The sequence below is a fragment of the Catharus ustulatus genome, chromosome 16 (genome assembly GCF_009819885.2).
Source record: "Catharus ustulatus isolate bCatUst1 chromosome 16, bCatUst1.pri.v2, whole genome shotgun sequence".
Taxonomy (NCBI): Eukaryota; Metazoa; Chordata; class Aves; order Passeriformes; family Turdidae; genus Catharus; species Catharus ustulatus.
In genome coordinates this window covers 16,648,627-16,669,085 of record NC_046236.1, presented here as the reverse complement: position 1 = coordinate 16,669,085, position 20,459 = coordinate 16,648,627, and the positions used below count along the sequence as shown (strand labels likewise).

Here is a 20,459-nt window from a genome sequence, read left to right as displayed (position 1 = left end):
CCGCCAAGCAAACTGTCATGCTAAGAAAGGGACTGTGTCACCCAAGGTGTAACATCTGTGGGGTGGCCTAGTTGCTCGGGAGCTGGCATGGGGGCCGGAGGGGGAATCGCTCTGGGGCTGGTATACTCACCGTGGGGTGGGCTTCAAGGCTCTAGGATGAGAGCTGAACGGCTGCAGAGCTGGAGCCACGACGCACATGCTGCCCTTCCGAGCTGCACAAGAGTCCACGGGCAGAGATGGAGAAAGGCCCAGCTGCAGGAGCAGAGCAGGCAGTTGAATAAAGCTTGTGGGATAACCAAGAGCTGAAATCACGGGCTGGGGAAACGGGGGACCTGGAAATCACTGGGACTGGGATAAAGAGCTGCAAGCAGGGTAGATGCTGCAAGGGCTGACGTTGGGCCTGTGGGGATCCCTGTGCGCTGCCGTCGCTTAGGGCCTGCGCTGTTCATGCTGAAATCAAATTGAGAGTCTTCCCCTTATGGGGCTTGACGGGCTGCTTCTTGGACATCCCCAGTTCCAAAGTTGCCTCAAAAATCCCTCCTGACAATTCCAGACCCAGCATCCCGCTCCCATCCCCTCTGTGGGTTGGAGCCCTGCACTTATCTGTCAGAGATCCGGGTATGAGAAACCATGCCAGGTGTGCAGTAAAAAAGCTTCACCATGTGGGAAATTCCTGCCATCGCTGGGCTGTTGTCTCTCAGTCAGCTACAATAAAGAAAACCAAACATCAGTGCATGCTCTGAGCAGCATATAGGCCAAAACCTGAATTTCACTACTCACCATCTCCCAGGAATGCCCAGGGGCTCAGGTCACACATTTCAGCTGCACACAGTCTGATGCCATCATCACAAAATAGACCTGGCTTAAGAAGAGACAAGGTGATGTGGCATGGCTGAAACTTGACTGGACCCAAACTCCTTTTTCCAAACTCCCAGACTCACCCCAACTGCTTGGCTCTTTCCAAAGGCTGCCCAGCTGGCATTTTCAAATTGCAGAAGGTGAAGGTTTCATCAGAGTCCTGGAATACTGCTGGAGGGCTGTTGTGGGTTGGCAGGTTTAGAAATTTTTCCCATTATTATGTTAAACTAGCCGGGATGGCTCTCCTATTAGCCGTTAAGAGCTGGAGACAAAGGACTAGCTGAAGCAAGCTGATGGCCCCATTAGGGAAAGGTGGAGTCCTGCTTTTGTTTTCGGCAAGTAAGAGGACACTGGGGGTAGGAGAACTCTTACAGCTCGACGGCCAAACTGGAGGAGAGAGGTTCTGTTTCTCCGGTTGGGATCAGGCTTCTCGGATTTGGACTGCTAAAGCTTCCTGCTTTCCTCTGAACAACTGGGAACTGGGACGCCCACGGTGAGCAGAATTCCTTCCTCACCTTTTTCTTCCACCTGGGGCGGTGAGGCCACCTGGCCCCCTCCCCTGCAGCAGCCACGACTGAGAAGCCGCCTGCCCTGCTCCTTCGGAGAGTCATCGGTGACTGAAAAAAGGGACTGGGACTGAATTCCGTTCTGTTCTGTCACTGGTTTTTTTTTCTTTCATATAGCTGATGCTGTTTTCGTTTGTCTTATAAATATATCAGTAAAGAACTGTTATTCCCAACCTATACCTTTTTTTGTGCCTGTGAGTTCCTGAATTTCCTTTTCCTGCCCAGCGGGGGGGGGGCACCGCCATTGCCGTGGTTCGGGGAGGAGAGGTGGGGGGGGGGGGGGGGCGGGGGACACCGCCATTGCCGCGGCCCGGGGAGCCGACGGGGGGGGGGGGGGGGCGCCGCCATTGCTGCGGCCCCGGGAGCCGACGGAGGGGGGGTGCCGCCATTGCCGCGGCCCCGGGAGCCGACGGGGGGGGGGGCGCCGCCATTGCCGCGGCTCCGGGAGCCGATGGGAGCCCTGCGCAGCCATTGCCGCGGCCCGGGGAGGGGGGGGGGAAGTGCGCACCGCCATTGCCGCGGCCCGGGGAGGGGGGGGGAAGTGCGCGCCGCCATTGCCGCGGCCCCGGGAGCCGACGGAGGGGGGGCGCCGCCATTGCCGCGGCCCGGGGAGCCGACGGGAGCCCCGCGCAGCCATTGCTGTGGCCCGGGGAGGCGAATGGAAGCGCACGCCGCCATTGCCGCGGCCCGGGGGGGGGCGGGAAGTGCGCGCCGCCATTGCCGCGGCTCGGGGAGGAGGCGGGGTGCTTTGTCCGCGCCCGCCGCCGGCGCCGTGGGCGCGGGAAAGCTCCGTCCCCGCCCGCCGCCGCTGCCGTAGGAGCGGGGGAAGCTCCGTCCCTGCCTGCCACCGCGGGGCAGCGCCGACCCGGGGTGACCGAGCCCAGGGGCAGCAGCGGCCGGCCCCTAGCGGGCCGAGCCTGCACAGCCTTAGCTCAGCCAGTAAACCCCGCCCTCCCGCGGTTCTGTTACCGCTGGGCACAGATGCAGAAGGAGCGGACCTAAGGCCGCGGTTCCGGCAGCAGCTGCGATTCCGAGCTCCCTGGAATCCCTGGATTGCTCATCCCGGCTCTCGTGCCCATCTCACCTCAGCCCGGACTCTCTGTCCTCAGAGGGAAACACGGCCTGATGGCACACGGCTCTGGCACCCCATTTCCTCTTGTTCCTGCTGACCTGCAAAGCCACAGGTAAATGCACTCCCTCAGACCTTGCACCCCTGAACACCAGGAGAGCTGGAGTTTCACCCAGATTTCCCAGGCAGTTAATCCCAGCAGAGAGGAAAAGTGGAGCCCTGCAGCCCGCTCACTTACCCCACAGCACCGGTAGGACCAGGAGCCCTCCAGGGCAGAGCCCTGGTGCTGAAGCCTCTTGGCTTTGGCTGCGCAAACACCACAGCTTTTGGCAAAGATGGGAGGAGTGTCATGCTTTTTCCTGTCCTGAAAGAGAGGAGCAAAAGAAAATTTAATCCACTGCAGAAGTCAGAGGGTCCCAGCTTTCATGCTTCTGCTCTGATTGGTAACTGTGGGATTTTATCCAGGTGATGTCCATCCTGGGCAGAACCAGAAAACAACGTGGGAAAATGAGAGTGTTTTCTGTCAGAAAATGAGTAATAATAATAATCAGAAGTTCTGGAGAAATTGAGTAACATCACTTTAATATGATAAACACAGGCCCTGCCCATCCTTCCAGCCCAGGTGAAAACAGGAGGGAGAACTACAGGAAAAAAGCAGAGTCTCTTATTTGGTTGTGTTTCCTCAAGACTATTCTGCATTGGATGCTCTGTGTGTTCTTTTAAAAAATTGATTGCTGCTAAAATGTCCCGGGCCCAATTTTATCAGCCACAGCCAGGACCGGGTGAGCTACAGCTGCAGAGCCAGGGAGATGAAGGACCTCGGCACACCAAAGGTAAGAGCAGGGGAAGCGGGGTTTTTCTGCTTACCTGTATTTCAGTGCTGCTCCCCTTCACAGTTGCGATTCTGCCAAGGTCAGTTCCATTTTCTGAAGCCTGTGTCCCCTGGAGTCAAGGCTGGAAATCCTCACTTGGAATTTCCATGTCACATCTGGATTTGAAGGAAGCGCGTGCACACACAGATGACCATTTCTGTGACAGGTCAATCAGAAATCAAGCAACCCAGCAAATTGCTCCTCACTGCCCCACTTGGAAATACATTAAAAAGCCAGAAAAACCCAAACCAAATAACAGCCCAGAAAACAGAGAGCTTAGTGCAGCTCCCTCTTCATGTTCTGCCCAGGGATGGAGAGAAAGGAGGAAAGCTGTTCTTCCAGGTCTGCATCAAGCAGTTTGGAAAGAGCCAATATTGCCCTCAGCTGCAGCTGTGGCAGCCTCCCCCCTTCCTTCTGAGGGGCCAGAGGCACCCCACAACCCAAAAAGGATCGGCACTCACCCCCACTGGAAGTACAGACATCTTCATGGTCCGTCTTTGGCCAAACAAACCCCAGGATGTTTTTGCTTTCCTGACAGACTGGGCCAATTTCATTCCCATTTATCAAGACTACAGACCCTGTATGGCTCTGGGGTCGGAGCCTCTCTGGAACAAGAACCTGAGAGAAGATTGGAGGATAGAATCTATGAGCAATCTGAAATCCCAGCTATGCAATGAAGGCCTGCTTCTGGAAGGGTCCTCGTGGCTTTTTGCACTTGGTGTAAACACAACTTGTGCCAAGGTGAGTGTCCTCAGCACCTCAGCTTTTCCCCCCAAAATATCCCCTCCTCATTTCCCTGCAGATGAGCTCAGATCCACTCCTCCCCTCCACTGGTCATCCAAGTGTCCATTCTGTTCCCCACAGGCCATGGTGACCCCAGGGAGGTCCCTTTGCCTTTCTCCTGCCCCTCTCCAGCCCGAGGCCACTCCTCTGCTCGCTCTCTCCGGCCTCATCCCGCACGGAGCCTCCTCTCCCTTCCTCACCGGCTGCTGCCAAGGAAGGAGGACGCAGAGAGTCCCGAGTTCTGAGCCCTGCCCGCTACCCCTGGAGAGCCCTGGCTGCACTCCACAGGGGCCTCGGACTTCCCAGAGAAATTGTCTGCTGGGCTCCCTTGGGTTACCTCAGCAATCCTCTCAAAAATGCCACCTCACTCCCCTTGACATCCCCTTGCGTGTTCCTACACAAACAGTTCTTGTGTCCCTCTAAATTACCCTGGGCTTACAGCTGCATGAATGCCTTGACCTGTGCCCACTGGTCATGATTCAGCCAAGCAAAATAGAGAGGAAATCTTGCTTGGGCTTTAAGAACTGGAAATAACTTGGAAGCACAAGAAATCACCTTTTTCTTCTGGTTTTTCTTTCAGATGCTGGACTTGCCTCTGTGGATGTGTGATGAGCTCTCACTGCAGGGGACTGTCAGGACTGAATTGCTGTGAGTTTGTGTTCTTCTCCCTGGGGAATCAGAAATAATTATGAATTAGACCACAGAAATGCTTTCTGAAACCTTTCCCCTTTCCTGCCCTTTGGTGGTACATCTTCTCTTTCTGCTGTTGAATCTACAGCAGTTCCCTGAGGTCATTTGCCCTGCCTCACTTCCATGCAGCTGCTAGCTGGGAAGAACTGGGATAACTTAGGGGAGACAGAGGGGAAGGTTTTCAGTTTCACCCAGATCCCAGATTCCTTAGGCAGTTAATCCCAGCAGGGAGGAAAAGAGGAGCCCTGCAGCCCTCTCACTGACCCCACAACACGGGCAGGACCAGGAGCCCTCCAGGGCAGAGCCCTGGTGCTGAAGCCTCCTGGCTTTGGCTGCTCAAACACCACAGCTTTTGGCAAAGATGGGAGGAGTGTCATGCTTTTTCCTGTCCTGAAAGAGGGGAGGCAAAGAAAATTAAGTCCACTGCAGAAGTCTGAGGCTCCCAGCTTTCACATTTCTGCTCTGATTGCTCACTGTGGGGTTTTATCCATGACAGGTGACACCTATTCAGAGTGTCCTTTTCCCAGCATTTTCATTCCTAACTATTTCAGACATTACATGGAAGCAGGACATTGGCACACCAAGGCTGAGAGCAGGGGAAGCGTGGGGGGAGAGCTGGAGAAGTGAAGGAGCAGGCATTTAGTTGCTCAGATTCATCAGTGCTGGGAACTTGGAGAAGAGGTGGTGCTGCACGCACCAAGGACAGAATGCCCGTGCCTTGGTTGTTTTCCTTTGCTCGTAACCCCGGGCTTCAGCCCCTCTCCAGAGGAGCAGAGAATTCCTCCAGGGTAAGAGGGACTCTGGTCCCACTGCAGGCATGTGTCCAGTAGAGGAGGGCAATTGTTGACAGGGCCTGAGCACGTGAAATCAAAACCCCACAAACACTGCAATGCACTCCGTGAGCTGCAGCACCAAGTGTTCACAGCAGGCAGAGGCAGGAGGTGCATGCAGGACAGAGAAGCACCACTGCACTTGGTGTTTGTGCTTACCTGTGTTTTTGTTCTGCTTCCCTTCACAGATGCTCTTCTGCCAAGGTCAGTTCCATTTTCAGAAGGCTGTCTCCTGTGTAGTCAAGGCTGGAAATCCTCACTTAGGATTTCCAGGTGACATCTGGATTTGCCAGGAAGCGGGTGCACACTGAGATGACCATTTCTGTGACAGGTCAGTCAGAAATCATGGAGTCAGATACTTGCTCCTCACTGCCCCACTTGGAAATACATTAAAAAGCAAAAAAAAAAAAAAAAAACCACCTCAGAACAACCCATAAAAGACAGAGCTAAGTGCAGCTCCCTCTTCATTAACTAAAATATTAGGAACAACATTGGAAGTTTTAAACGGAATAGATTCAGAAATATTAATGAATAAATTAACCAGTGCAACAAGTGATCTAAGAAAGCTAGATCAGCCCCTACGATCCTCTTTATTAGCACTAAAAACTAGCCAGTGACAAATCTCTAAAGTATTGCCAAAGTAGAAAAAAGTTACAGACCAAGACCATGAGTTAATAATAAAGGCACTTAATATGGCCCAGGAAAATGTGTCATTGGCTCTCAGGTGCATACAGGCACAATTATAGATGCAGTCAACAGTTGCTTTAGTAATAAGAGAAAGAAGTGAAGGTGCTTTTCCAATTAAAATTCGGAAAATTGTCTGGGACAATGCAAACAATTTAAAAAGAAAGCTTCAATCCTGGTCGACTCTGGTAAATTTTACTTTTGACCCTACCACTGAAATGGCTACTGCTTTTGTGCTTACTATACGTAATGCCATGATTTACACTATCCACCCTATTATTGGATTAAAATTAAATCATAAAAAGGCAGTGCTCTATCCCTCGGAGCACAGAGCACAGGCCCGAATGATAAATGAGAAATGGCAAACTGTAAATTTAGAATCTTGTGCTACAAGGAAACAACTAGGGTTTATCTGTGAGAGTAACAGAACTGATGCAAAAGATATATGTCTGGATACTAAGCAAAGCATTTGCCACTTTGAGATTCATCCAGATACTAGTCAGGAAACTGTGCTTGTATATGTTGGCTTAGACTGTGTATGTTTAAGAACTGCTTGTGCTTCTGTAGAAATAGATGATAATGTAATCTTATCCACTAAAAACCATTCTAAACTTTGTATTTGTAGTTTTGTTAAGATAGTTAGATGTGACTTTTCATATGTGACACCAGTTACATCCCACCAGTTAATAAGATCTAATTACACAATATATCATAAATCATTACCTACACCCATTAGAATGAATCTTACATTAGTGAGGCAGCTAATGAAACACCAAGACCTGACAGAAATCCTGAAAGAGATTCAAGAAAATATGCAAAAGACGAGGATCCACCTTCCCGACACGGGCCAGCGCCTCTGCCGCGACCCCCGCCCGCTCCGGCCGCCGCCACCCCCGCGCGGGGCTCGGGCGGCGATCGCGGCTGGGGCGGGGTGCGGTGAGCCGGGCCGGTGCCCCGCGCTGGGCAAACAGCGCTCCGCATCCCGTTAACCCCTTCGCCCACCCGCGCCGCGCACCGGCCCCACGGCCCGGCGGGGAATGGGGCGGGGGGTCCCGGCCGCCCCCTGCCCGGTACCGGAGAGCGGCAGCGCCGGGGACCCCGCCCGCCCGCCGGACAATAGCCGAGCTGAGCGCGGGGAGCTCCCCCCACGAGCCGGGACGAGCCGGGCCGGACCGGGCCAAGCGGGGCCGAGTCTCGCCAGCCCGCCGCGACTCCCGGAGTCCCCGGTGTCCCCCCCCGTACCTGCTCGCCCGGGTCCCGCCGCCGGTCCATGGCCACGCCGCGCCGGAACGGAGCGCCCCGCCCACGGCGGTGACATCATCGTCCCGCCCGGCCAATGGCACCGTGCCACGTCACGGGGCGGTCCCACGCCCTCCATTCAAACACGAGTGGGGCGGGGGGGCGGAACCCTTGGCCCCGCCCGGGGCGCGCGGCGGGAGCGGGGAACACGAGAGGGGACAGGAGTGGGGACAGGAGGGGGGACACGAGAGGGGACAGGACTGGGGACACGAGTGGGGACAGGAGACGGGACAGGAGACGGGACACGAGTGGGGACAGGAGAGGGGACAGGAGTGGGGACACGAGTGGGGACAGGAGTGGGGACAGGAGAGGGGACAGAAGTGGGGACAGGAGAGGGGACAGGTTGTTCACACCTGGGTGGTTCACACCTCGGTTGTTCACGCGTGGGTTGTTCACGCCTGGGTGGTTCAAGCGTGGTTTTTCCACAGGTGGGTGATCCACACGTGGGTTTTCCTCCAGTGGGTTTTCCACGCGAGTTTTTTTTCCACGCGAGTTTTTTCCACGCGTATTTTTCCACGCGAGTTTTTTCCACGCGTGGAAAACCCACGCGAGTTTTTTCCACGCGTGGAAAACCCACGCGAGTTTTTTTCCACGCGAGTTTTTTTCCACGCGTGGAAAACCCACGCGAGTTTTTCCACGCGAGTTTTTTCCACGCGTGGAAAACCCACGCGAGTTTTTTCCACGCGAGTTTTTTCCACGCGTGGAAAACCCACGCGAGTTTTTTCCACGCGAGTTTTTTTCACGCGTGGAAAACCCACGCGAGTTTTTTCCACGCGTGGAAAACCCACGCGAGTTTTTTCCACGCGAGTTTTTCCCACGCGTGGAAAACCCACGCGAGTTTTTTTCCCACGCGTGGAAAACCCACGCGAGTTTTTCCACCCGATTTTTTTTCACGTGTGTGGGTGGTTCACCCGTGGATGGTTTACACGTGGGCCGCTCACCTGTGAGTGGTTCACCTGTGGGTGGTTCACGCGTGGGCAGCTCACCTGTGGGTGGCTCACACCTGGGCAGCTCACCTGTGGGTGGTTCACCCGTGGGTGGTTCACGCGTGGGCGGGGCATTGCTGGAAAAGCGCCCGAGTTCCCGGCAGCCCCATCCCCTCCTCCTGCTGCCAGCGCCTGCCAGCTTTGTCTTGCCGACGCTGCCGAGCCAGCGCGGAGCTCTCCCTGAACGCTGGGGATCGCTGTCCAGACATCCCAGGGTGCCAGAACAAAGCACACCCCCAAAATCCCCCATCCCCAGCGCTGGCTGCTGCCAGAAACCGCCCCAGTAACCCCAGAGACCCCCAGGCACAGCCGAGGGGTTCAGCCCCTTCCCCGAAGTTCACCCAGGGCGGAGCATTGCCCAGAGGATCCCGGCTGGATGCTCTGCCCGCCCCCGCCTTGGCCAGGTGGGCACCGGGACACGCTGGGTGCTGTGGGCAGGATCTCCCTGCAGCTTCCTCACCGCACCGGCAGTGTCACCTCCCAGCACAGCACCAGCCCCAAACCTGCCTCGGGTGTGGCTGCAGCCTCGGGCTCCTCCTGGCAGCCAGGGATGAGCTGGGTCAGGGCAGGTGAGCAGCGCCTGGGCTGTCCCAAAGCGCACACAGATCCCTCACGGATGGGATCCAGGGCTGCATCCCCCCATTCCCAGGATGGGAGATGTGTCCGAGCTCACAGCCCTCAGCCAGGGATCGGCCCCGACACCAGGAGCCTGCCTGGCACACGGAATGTCCCTTGCACGGGTGCCATCCCTTGCACAAGGAGCATTCCTTGCTCTGGGAACTCCCCTGTGCTGCTCAACTCCCCAGAGCTGCTCTGCCCCGTGTCTCCGGCCGCTCCGTGTCCCAGCCCCGTGGGAGGAAGGTCCCTCTTGCACAAGCAGGGATGGCTGGGGCTGGAGTTGAGCTGCACACGAGGAGCAGGGTTTGTCCAGCCAGGCACAGAATCCCCTCTGTGCCCGTGAGTGGGGTCTGGGGGCTCCCCAGGAGGGGACGGCAGCCCTGGGTGCTGCTCTGCCCAGGTGGGTCAGAGGAGTCACCCACCTGCAGTGCCAGCTGCTCTGGGGACACTGTGAGGGGACAGAGAGTGACTGTGGCTCAGCAGCAAGGCCACCAGTGCAGCCCAACCCTCCCAGTGCAAGGGGGAGCAGCAGGGACCCCAAAACCTGCACAACGCTCCCCTGGCAGCCCCTGGCCTGGGATGTGGCTCCCAGGTGCTGTGACAGGGACTGTGCAGCCCCTGGCACTGACCTGGTGTTGTGCTGAGCCCTCCCGACCCCCAGCCCCAGCTGGTGACAGCTGATGAAACCTGAACGCCTCACCTGGATTTTCCTGCCAGGCCTGAAGGGCAGAGCAGGAGAGGGCGGCTGTGACCCAGCCCAGGAGAATCCCCAGTGCCAGGGCTGCTGCTGGCAGGGGTGTCCTGTCCCACCCCCCATTTCCCAGCAGCTCCAGCCCCCTCTGCGATGGGGACATGCAGGACACGGCCAGCACAGCTCCCTGCACCCTTCTGGGCTCCACCCAGCACCTCTGGCACCCCGGGTCCTTCCCTGGTGCCACAGGGCTGCCACGAGCCCAGTGGGGCAGCAGGACACACGGACACGGGGCACTGGCCCTTTCTGTGGCAGAGGAAGGTGCCAGAGAGGGGACACTCTTGTCCTCAGGATGGTTATCGGCATCTCCCTCGGCTCAGGCCGGGTGCCACGGCCCTGCCAGGCTGGTGCTGGCTCACCCATAGGCACTGTGGGGGCTGTGCTGTGCAGAAACCCCAAAATGGCCACGGACCCCCCCCCCGGGCATCCACACCCCCGAATGCCCTCAGGCCTCTGCACAAAACCCCACTGAAAACCCCCAAACCCCCAGAAACGCCAAGGGGAGGCTCCAATTGCTTCATCCGAGTCCTCCCCAGAGCCCCCGAGGTGCAAAGTCAGAGGGGATGAGCACCACGTGCACCCAACTGGGGCTCTCCGGGGGTTTCAGTCCTGGGTTCTCCTGTGGGGGCTGTGCTGGGCCAGGCACCAAGGAGGGGGGGAATGAATTGTGCCCTGGGATCCTTCCCCCAAAGGCTGTGGGGGTGCCAAGTGCAGGGTTCAAGTCCAGAGGTTTGAGATCAGCAGAGCTCCTCTCGCCCTCTTTAGTTTGGGGTCTCTGTGTCACCGCTTGTCCCCATGTCCTGGGGGAGCCACGAGTGGAGGGGCCGGGGTTTGGCACGGCAGGAGCCCCTCACCCAGCCCCCAGCACCCACTGGAGTCCAGCAGCAGGTCCGGGGTGGCTCCCGTGGGTGCCAAGGGTGATGTCAGCACAGCCCGAGCCCCCTCCGAGGAGTCTGTGACACTTTGGCCAAGGAGGGGACCTGACCTTGGCATCCAGCTCCGGTGCTGCCCAGAAAGCAGAAAACCCCTGGGGCTGCTCCCCTTCCTCCTCCTTGCTGCTTTTTCCTTTTCTCTTACTTTCTTGGGGCTTTTCTTTTTGTTTCTTTTTTTCCCATTTTTTCCCTAATTTTTCCCCCCCTCTCCTGTTGGTTTTTTTTTTTTTCCTTCTGTTTAAATATCAAACGAAAGAGGAAAACCCAGCGATGGGAGCTCTGGAGCCGGGGGCCAGGCTGCTGGGAGGGCAGTACAGGGTCCCGGGCTGGCTGCTGGGGGCGTTGCCGGGGGTCTGGGGGGTGGGAGTCCTGCTGGCTTTGGGGCGGAACAGGCTGCCCTGCTGCGTGGAGGTGCTGTGGGAGAGCGGGGTGTGCTCGGGCTCGCCCGAATCGCTCTCGGTGTAGCTGTAAGCCTGTGCCCGGGAGATGCCCTTCTGGTGCCCCGGGTCCACCTCGTACTCGCTGTCACTGCCCTGAAAAACGGGATGGAGGATGTGGTGACAACCCCAAAATTCAATAGGGTCAGGCTCTGATCCAGCAATGGGATGGGAGCTGGACCAGGGGAGTTCGGGAGGAATTCCCACATGAAAAGGGAGGCCGGGCACTGGAAGGGGCTGCCCGGGGAGGTTTGGGGTCCCTGGAGCTGTCCTGGACTCAGGGCTCTGGGCTGGGGACAAGGTGGGGATGGGCACAGCTTGGATTCGGTGATGTCAGAGCTCTTTTCCAGCCTAAACGGTTCTGTGATTTCCTGGTGCTTTCCCAGTGCTCTTTTGGGAATGCTGGCAAGCACATCCCCAAAGTATTTAAAGGCTGGGACGGCTGCAGCATCACTGGGGGGTTTCTGCCTCTTGCTAAAACAAAATAAAACCTCATACATAGTAACAGAACATAATCGTCCTTCTGGACCACAACAGTTGATGACAGTTCAATTTCCTGCATAAATAAAATGAGAAGAAAATCAGAACCCATAAAACATAACCCTTATCCACCGCAAACAACTTTCAGCTCACCTGCCACCGCTCTTGTCTCGAGCGCCCAATTACACCACGGCTCTCTGTGCTGCCCAGGAACCTCAAATATCGCCCTGCCTGACGAAAACCCCGGTCCCTGGCCGCTCTGCGCCCAAACTTTGGTGATGAACTTCACCGCACAGACCGGCCGGGACCCGGGAAAAAAAACTCCAGCCAGGGAGGAAATTTAAAAAAAGAAAAACCCTGGCTGGGGAATTTTTATTCTAAATTTAAAATTGGTTGAAAAGCCTGGAAGGCAAAACTCCTATGCACAAAATTACAACCGGTCACCACGCACACTCGCACAGGCATACGCTAGCGGTGGCAGACGGACACAAACTCTCACACACAGACGGTCACACAATCTTCAGCTGGTAAGCAGACTGCAACCCTTACCTGAAACGGTACGCTGAACAGGATGCTTGACCGCATCCTCTGGCTGCTGGTCCTCGACATCGAGGGATAGGTTCTGTGAAAGGTGGCGGCTGAGAACTGGAAATCTGCCTCGGGGACCTGCGAGACAGAAGCGGGAGGTCAGTGAGTGGTTACCTGAGAGCTAAGAGACATCCCTACACATTTTCTACCCAAAACCCCAGGTAAACTGCAGGTAAAAAGAACTTAGAACAAAATTTAAAGCCCAGCATAATAGCTGGGCAGCCCCAGACATCTTGAGTGAACATGCAGATCTGATCTAGAGTTCAACACCACCCCACAGTACAAAACGCAAGTCCCTGCACCTTGTCCTATCTTTACTAGGCATCAGGGCAGAGCAGCTCCAGACCAAATGCGTGCAGGCACCCGTGACACAGGACATGACAAACGAGGGGAGGACAGGGGGACGAAAAAACTCAGCAAGAAGAACCACAAGGACTGAGAGAATGCAAAATGAGATCACTGAGGGAAGACTGACAGCAAGCTGACAAGGCTGGAAAAAGATCCTAGCAGAATGATTTGCTCCAAGAACTGCAGAGATGGCGCCTCAGAATGCTCTTCTTATCTTCCCATTCCTCTAATTCCTCATCTCTTGTAATGGATCCTTTAGGTGCACAGCTGGCAATACAGGTCAGAGCAAGACCTTAAGAGATCAGAGTGGATGCTTTCCAAAAGAGAAGAGAGTCAGATGCCTGTCCAAGCTCCTGAGACCAAGGTTTGATGGCACCAGAGCCAGGCTGATGAATGCAGAGATCACAAGATGCTATGGATGAGCCCAGGGTTTCTGATAAACCCCTCAAAGGGCTAAGGTAAGAGACAGGCAACACAACACACACAGAACACACACACTGCACAAGAGACAAGTGACATGACACCCAGAGGAACTGCTCTGCCCTGTGCAACTCAGCATTGAGATCAAATTGAGACTCTTCCCCTTATGGGGCCTGAGGTGCTGCTTCTTGGACATCCCCAGCTCCAAAACTGTCTCAAAAATCCCTCCTGACAATTCCAGACCCAGCATCCCGCTCCCAGCCCCTCTGTGGGTTGGAGCCCAGCACTTATCTGTCAGAGATCCAGGTATGAGAATCCATGTCAGGTGTGGAGTAAAAAAGCTTCACCATCGGGGAAATTCCTGCCATCACTGGGCTGTTGTCCCTTAGTCAGCTACAATAAAGAAAAGCAGACATCAGTGCATGCTCTCAGTAGGATACAGGGCACACCCTGATAATTTCACGACTCACCGTATCCCAGGAATGCCCAGGGCCTCAGGTCACATGCTTCAGCTGCACTCAGAGGCTGAGACTGTCCTAGCAGGGTAGGCCTGGCTTAAGAAGAGACAAGGTGATGTGGCATGGCTGAAATCTGACTGGACCCAAACTCCCTCTCCCAAACTCCCAGACTCACCTCAACTGCTTGGCTCTCACCAAAGTCAGCCCAGCTGGCATCTTCAAATTGCAGAAGGTGAAGGCTTCATCAGACTCCTGGAATACTGCTGGAGGGCTCACAGGAGCAGTGAACTGGGTCTCTGGGCCAGCTGGGCAGAGCCATCTCAGGGTAGTTCAAGAACACTGCCTAAAACTCACAAAGACCAATGAACGCTGAGAGCTGCACCAGAGGTTGAGACCTGAGCAAAAAAAACTGATTCAGACCATCAGAAACTGCTCACCTGGCCTGCTTCCCCTTGACAGAGGATATCCTGCTTCATTTCCTAAAAAAAAAAAAAAAAAGGCAAAGAAAAGTGTTGTAACACAGTCATCATTAACACTTCCCCTGCAAAGGCAAACTGTGACTGAACTGTTCAAAGCAAAACCCTTACCTAGGATGGGCCCACAGCCTCAGATTTGATGCATCTGCATCTGAAAGGAAGGGAGGACAGAAGTCAAATGTGCTGCAGGATAACATAACACCTCCAGAGATCTTGGATCAATCTGCAGATGTCTAGAGTGCAGCTACACCCCACAAAACAAAAATCAAGTCCCTAGGACTGGTCCTAGCACACCTACACCCAGACTACACAGCAGGGCAGAGCAGCTCCGACCCAAATGCATGCAGGCACCCGTGACACAGGACATGACAAATGAGGGGATGACAAGAGAGGGAAAAAAATCTCAGCAAGAGGAAGGACCACAAGGACTGAGGGAATGCAAAATGAGATGACTGAGGGAAGACTGAGAGCAAGCTGACAAGGTGGGAAAAAGATGCTAGCAGAATGATTTGCTTCAAGAACTGCAGAGATGGATGCCTGGGAATCCTCTTATCTTCCATTCTTCCAAGCTCCAATCTGAGATAATGGATCCTTCAGGTGCACAGCCCAGAAGAAGACCTTAAAAGAGATCAGACTGGATGCTTTCCAAAAGAGAAGAGAGTCAGATGCCTGTCCAAGCTCCTGAGACCAAGGTTTGATGGCACCAGAGCCAGGCTGATGAATGCAGAGATCACAAGATGCTATGGATGACCTCAGGGTTTCTGATAGGCCCCTCAAAGGGCTAAGGTAAGAGACATGCAATACAACACACACAGAAGACACAGACTGCACAAGAGACAAGTGACATGACACCCAGAGGAACTGCTCTGCCCTATCTACTACAGCTTTAAGATCAAAAAGAGACTCTTCCCATTATGGGGAAAGGGGGCTGCTTCTTGGACATCCCCAGCTCCAAAGCTGCCTCAAAAATCCCTCCTGACAATTCCAGACCCAGCATCCTGCTCCCATCCCCTCTGTGGGTTGGAGCCCAGCACTTATCTGTCAGAGATCCAGGTATGAGAATCCATGCCAGGTGTGCAGTAAAAAAGCTTCACCATCAGGGAAATTCCTGACATCACTGGGCTGTCGTCCCTTAGTCAGCTACAATAAAGAAAACCAAACATCAGTGCATGCTCTGAGTAAACAGGCCATAACCTGATAATTTCACTACTCACCATCTCCCAAGAATGCCCAGGGGCTCAGGTCACACATTTCAGCTGCACTCAGTCTGATGCCATCATCACAAAAGATACCTGGCTTAAGAAGAGACAAGGCGATGTGGCATGGCTGAAACGTGACTGGACCCACACGCTTCTCCCAAACTCCCAGACTCACCTGAACTGATCAGCTCTTGCCAAAGACCATCCAGCTGGCATCTTCAAATAGGAGAAGGTGAAGGCTTCATCAGAGTCCTGTAATACTGCTGGAGGGCTCACAGGAGCAGTGAACTGGGTCTCTGGGCCAGCTGGGCAGAGCTATCTCAGGGGAGTTCAAGGGCACTGCCTAAAACACACAAAGAAAAATGAATGCTGAGAGTTGCACCAGAGACTGAGACCTGATCCAAAAAAACTGCAGATCCCTTACCCAGGAGGGGCCCTTGTCCCATGATTGGGTCCATCTGCATCTGAAAGGAAGGTATGACACAAGTCAAAGTGCTGCAGGATAACATAACACCTCCAGACATCTTGGATCAATCTGCAGATGTCTAGAGTGCAGCAACACCCCACATTACAAAAATCAAGTCCCTAGGACTGGTCCTAGCACACCTATGCCCAGACTACACAGCAGGGCAGAGCAGCTTCTCGCCCAAATGCATGCAGGCACCCGTGACACAGGACATGACAAACAAGGAGAGGAAAGAGGGAGGAAAAAAAATTGAATCTCTCAGCAGGAAGGACCATGAGGACATAATGCAAAATGAGATGACTAAGGGAACACTGACAGCAAGCTGACAAGGCTAGAAAATCTGCCAGCAGAATGACTTGTTCCAAGATCTGAAGAAATGGATGCCTGAGAATCCTCTTCTTATCTTCCCATTCTTCCAAGACCCAAGATGAAGTAATGGAACTTTGCAGCGCACAGCTGTCAATAAAGCTCAGAACAAAACCTTACAAGACAGATTGGATGCTCCTCAAACGCAAAGAGATTCAGATGGCAAATGAGACCAAGGTTTGATGGCACCAGAGCCAGGATGATGAATGCAGAGAGCACAAGATCCTATGGATGACCTCAGGGTTTCTGACATGCCCCTCAAAGGGCTAAGGCAAGAGACATACAATACAACACACAGAACACACAGACAGCACAAGAGACAAGTGACATGACACCCAGAGGAACTGCTCTGCCCTGTGCAACTCAGCATTGAGATCAAATTGAGACTCTTCCCCTTATGCGGCCTGAGGGGCTGCTTCTTGGACATCCCCAGCTTCAAAGCTGCCTCAAAAATCCCTCCTGACAATTCCAGACCCAGCATCCACTCCCATCCCCTCTGTGGGTTGGAGCCCAGCACTTATCTGTCAGAGATCCAGGTATGAGAATCCATGCCAGGTGTGCAGTAAAAAAGCTTCACCATCAGGGAAACTGCTGCCATTACAGGGCTGTTGTCCCTTAGTCACCTACAATAAAGATAACCAAACATCAGTGCATGCTCTCAGTAGGATACAGGGCACACCCTGATAATTTCACTACTCACCATCTCCCAAGAATGCCCAGGGGCTCACCTCACACACTTCAGCTGCACTCAGAGGTTGAGACTGTCCTAGCAAAATAGACCTGGCTTAAGAAGAGACAAGCTGATATGGCATGGCTGAAATCTGACTGGACCCAAACTTGTTCTCCCAAAGTCCCAGACTCACCTCAACTGCTTGGCTCTTGGCAAAGGCCACCCAGCTGGCATCTTCAAACTGCAGAAGGTGAAGGTTTCAGAGCCCTGTAATACTGCTGGAGGGCTCACAGGAGCAGTGAACTGGGTCTCTTGGCCAGCTGGGCAGAGCCATCTCAGGGTAGTTCAAGGGCACTGCCTAAAACACACAAAGAACAATGAATGCTGAGAGTTGCACCAGAGATTGAGACCTGAGCAAAAAAAACTGATTCAGACCATCAGAAACTGCTCACCCTGCCTGCTTCCCCTTGACAGTGGATGTTCTGCTTCATTTCCTAAAAATAAAAGGCAAAGAAAAGTGTTGTAACATAATCACCATTAACACTTCCCCTGCAAAGGCAAACTGTGACTGACACGCTCAGAGCAAAACCCTTACCTAGGATGGGCCCACAGCCTCAGATCTGATCCATCTACATCTGAAAGGAAGGTAGGACAGAAGTCAAATGTGCTGCAGGATAACTTTATACCTCCAGATTTCATCTAGGGTCCAACACCACCCCACATTACAAAAAGCAAGTCCCTAGGACTGGTCCTAGCACACCTGTGCCCACACTACACAGCAGGGCAGAGCAGCTCCGACCCAAATGCATGCAGGCACCCGTGACACAGGACATGACAAATGAGGGAATGAAAAGAGAGGGAAAAAAATATCTCAGCAAGAGGAAGGATCACAAGGACTGAGGGAAGACTGTGAGCAAGCTGACAAGGTGGGAAAAAGATGCTAGCAGAATGATTCCCCTCAAGAAGATGCTGCAGAGATGGATGCCTGGGAATCCTCTTCTTATCTTCCATTCTTCCAAGTTCCAATCTGACATAAGGGATCCTCCAGGGGCACAGCTCAGAAGAAGACCTTAAAAGAGATCAGACTGGATGCTTTCCATAAGAGAAGAGAGTCAGATGCCTGTCCAAGCTCCTGAGACCAAGGTTCGATGGCATCAGAGCCAGGCTGATGAATGCAGAGATCACAAGATGCTATGGATGAGCCCAGGGTTTCTGAGAGGCCCCTCAAAGGGCTAAGGCAAGAGACAGGCAATACAACACACACAGAAGACAGACACTGCACAAGAGACAAGTGACATGACACCCAGAGGAACTGCTCTGCCCTGTGCAAATCAGCATTGAGATCAAATTGAGACTCTTCCCCTTATGGGGCCTGAGGGGCTGCTTCTTGGACATCCCCAGCTCCAAAGCTGCCTCAAAAATCCCTCCTGACAATTCCAGACACAGCATCCTGCTCCCATCCCCTCTGTGGGTTGGAGCCCAGCACTTATCTGTCAGAGATCCAGGTATGAGAATCCATGCCAGGTGTGCAGTATAAAAGCTTCACCATCTGGGAAATTCCTGCCACCACTGGGCTGTTGTCCCTTAGTCAGCTACAATAAAGAAAACCAAACATCAATGCACGCACTGAGCAGCATACAGGCCAAAACCTGATAATTTCACTACTCACCATCTCCCAGGAATGCCCAGGGATGCACATCACAGGGTTGAGCTGCACTCAGTCTGATGCCATCAGCACAAAACAGACCTGAGACAAGATGAAACAGCCTCTGCATTGAAATGAGAGGAGAGTCCTGATCCCAGCTGATTCCAGAGAGGGAATGAAGGCCCTTAGCAAAGGCTGCGGTTAATATACCCCTGATTGGGACCACCCCTCCTTTGCAGGAAAAGGAGGAGCAAATCCCACAAGGTATAAAAGGCTTCAGAATAACAGTGGCTGTTCGGCTCCTCAGACTTGAATTTGAGATGAGGAAATTCAAGAAGAGAAAGGTGAGTCATTTTTCAATACAAAAAAATTTATAGATACCACAAATACTTTCCTTTTTACAACAGGTGCGTTCAGAAAAAGGGGCAAAAATTGCATCAGAAATAAAACTTTGTGTTTCAGCAGCATAGCTAGATAACAGAGAGAAATTATTAGGTGATCTAATTAGTCTTTAGTAAAAGTGAAAACTTACTATGTGTGTAACTAACTAGGATGGACAAGAATAGGAATGAGAACAACGGTGTAAGTGTCACAGAGACCTCTATTCAGGGCTACCTCTGTTTTAAAAAAAACCAAGAAAAACAGTAAATTCTCTGTGAAGTAATTCTCACCCACCCAGTTCTGTGACATCAGTAGGGAAGAGCTGTTTTTCACGGCAAAGGCAGCCGGGGTTCTAAGTGCTAGCAGCTTGTGTCTGGGAGAAATCCTGATCTGTCTGGCGTTGTAGCAGATGGAAGCCCCGTCTCAGGAACAGGACCCTGGACAAGAACATTGGCACTTTGCCCTCTGAACCAAAACTCCCCCTCCCAGAAGCATAATACCAGTTTAAAAGAGGTATTTTGTACTGCAAAGGCAGTCAGGACTCTCTATGGAGCCCGCTTGATGCCGCGATAAATCCTGATCCGTTTGAAATTACAGCGGGTAGAGCACAGTCACCGGGACAGGGTCCTAGACACAAAAGGTGGCCTCTTTCCCTGTGAATGAAAATTCACCCTTCCAGTGTCCTGATATCATTTTGGGGGAGGTATTTGGCACTCCAAAGGCAGTCAGAATTCTATGTGCTGGCAGGTTGGATCTGGGAGAAATCCCGATCCGTTTGGACTTGTAGCAGGCGGAAACCCGGTCTAAGGCCCGGGACGCTGGATCCAAAAGGTGGCCAAATTTGCTCTGAAAGAAAAGTTGCCTGCCCAGTTTCCGGACAGTAGTTTAAATGAGGCATTTTGCACTCCAAAGGCAGCCAAGGTTCTAAGCGGTGGCACTTTGTGTCTGGGAGAAATTCCGATCCATTTGGAATTTTAGCAGGCAGAACCCCGGATTGTGACAACTAAAGGAATGGCATGACCCTTGCCCAGTGCTCATGATTCACCCACAGAAAATCCAGAGCAAATGTTGCTTGTGCTTTAAGAACTTGAAATAACTTTGAAGTAAAGGAAATCACCTTTTTCTGCTGTTGATTTTTCTTCTTTCAGATGCTGGACTTGCCTCTGTGGATGTGTGATGAGCTCTCGCTGCAGGGAACTGCCAGGCCTGAGTGGCTGTGAGTTGGTGTTCTCCCTGGGGAATCAGAAATAATTATTAATTAGACCACAGAAATGCTTTCTGAAACCTTTCCCCTTTCCTGCCTTGTGCTGGTACATCTTCTCTTTCTGCCTTTGAATTTACAGCTGTTCCCTCATGTCATGTCATGTTCCCCTGCCTCACTTCCGTGCACTTCCTCGCTGGTAAAGGCAGGTATTTGCCGAGAAAGGCAGGAAAATCCCTCCCTGCAATGCAGAATGTAAACCCCCTCCCTCCTCATTATATAAATTTGGAATCAGGGACTCCCAGGCCAAGTCATGGGGGGAAGGAAAAACAGCTCTTTGCTAATGTATTTAACCAAACAAACAGAAACAGCAGCAGCTATAAAAA

General features: G+C 53.3%; 1 protein-coding gene and 1 long non-coding RNA gene across 20 annotated transcripts; one reads left to right on the top strand and one right to left on the bottom strand.

Annotated features, from left to right (window-relative positions):
• Positions 1 to 229: 229 nt before the first annotated feature.
• LOC117004010 (protein sidekick-2-like) lies at positions 230 to 20,455 on the bottom strand. 19 transcript variants are annotated; one of them, XM_033074433.2, is made up of 6 exons: positions 17,442 to 17,814; positions 17,299 to 17,340; positions 17,040 to 17,204; positions 16,905 to 16,956; positions 12,405 to 12,521; positions 11,100 to 11,471 (listed from the first exon to the last, which is right to left on the bottom strand). In XM_033074433.2, exons 3-6 carry the CDS (start codon positions 17,078 to 17,080, stop codon positions 11,184 to 11,186), a joined length of 498 nt encoding a protein of 165 aa, XP_032930324.1. In that variant the 5' UTR covers positions 17,081 to 17,204; positions 17,299 to 17,340; positions 17,442 to 17,814; the 3' UTR covers positions 11,100 to 11,183. The 19 variants fall into 19 exon arrangements, 5 of the variants coding, with proteins under 5 accessions (XP_032930324.1, XP_032930328.1, XP_032930326.1 ...); XM_033074434.2 differs by lacking the exon at positions 11,100 to 11,471 and adding an exon at positions 11,492 to 11,931 and having other exon boundaries at positions 17,442 to 17,811; XR_006163080.1 differs by lacking the exons at positions 11,100 to 11,471; positions 12,405 to 12,521 and adding an exon at positions 13,503 to 13,604 and having other exon boundaries at positions 16,877 to 16,956; positions 17,442 to 17,821.
• LOC117004013 lies at positions 13,107 to 16,455 on the top strand. The gene is made up of 2 exons (XR_004419572.2): positions 13,107 to 13,155; positions 16,354 to 16,455. It is a non-coding gene; the product is annotated as an uncharacterized LOC117004013 (long non-coding RNA).
• Positions 20,456 to 20,459: the final 4 nt, after the last annotated feature.

Excerpts from the sequence above, each read along its gene's own strand:
- LOC117004010 (XM_033074433.2), bottom strand. The coding sequence starts at position 17,080 with ATGCCAGCTGGGTGGCCTTTGCCAAGAGCCAAGCAGTTGAG. Across the intron at positions 16,957-17,039 it reads CCAAGAGCCAAGCAGTTGAG|GTCTATTTTGCTAGGACAGT; the intron begins GTGAGTCTGGGA and ends TTCTTAAGCCAG. Across the intron at positions 11,472-12,404 it reads TGTTCAGCGTACCGTTTCAG|GGCAGTGACAGCGAGTACGA; the intron begins GTAAGGGTTGCA and ends CCCGTTTTTCAG.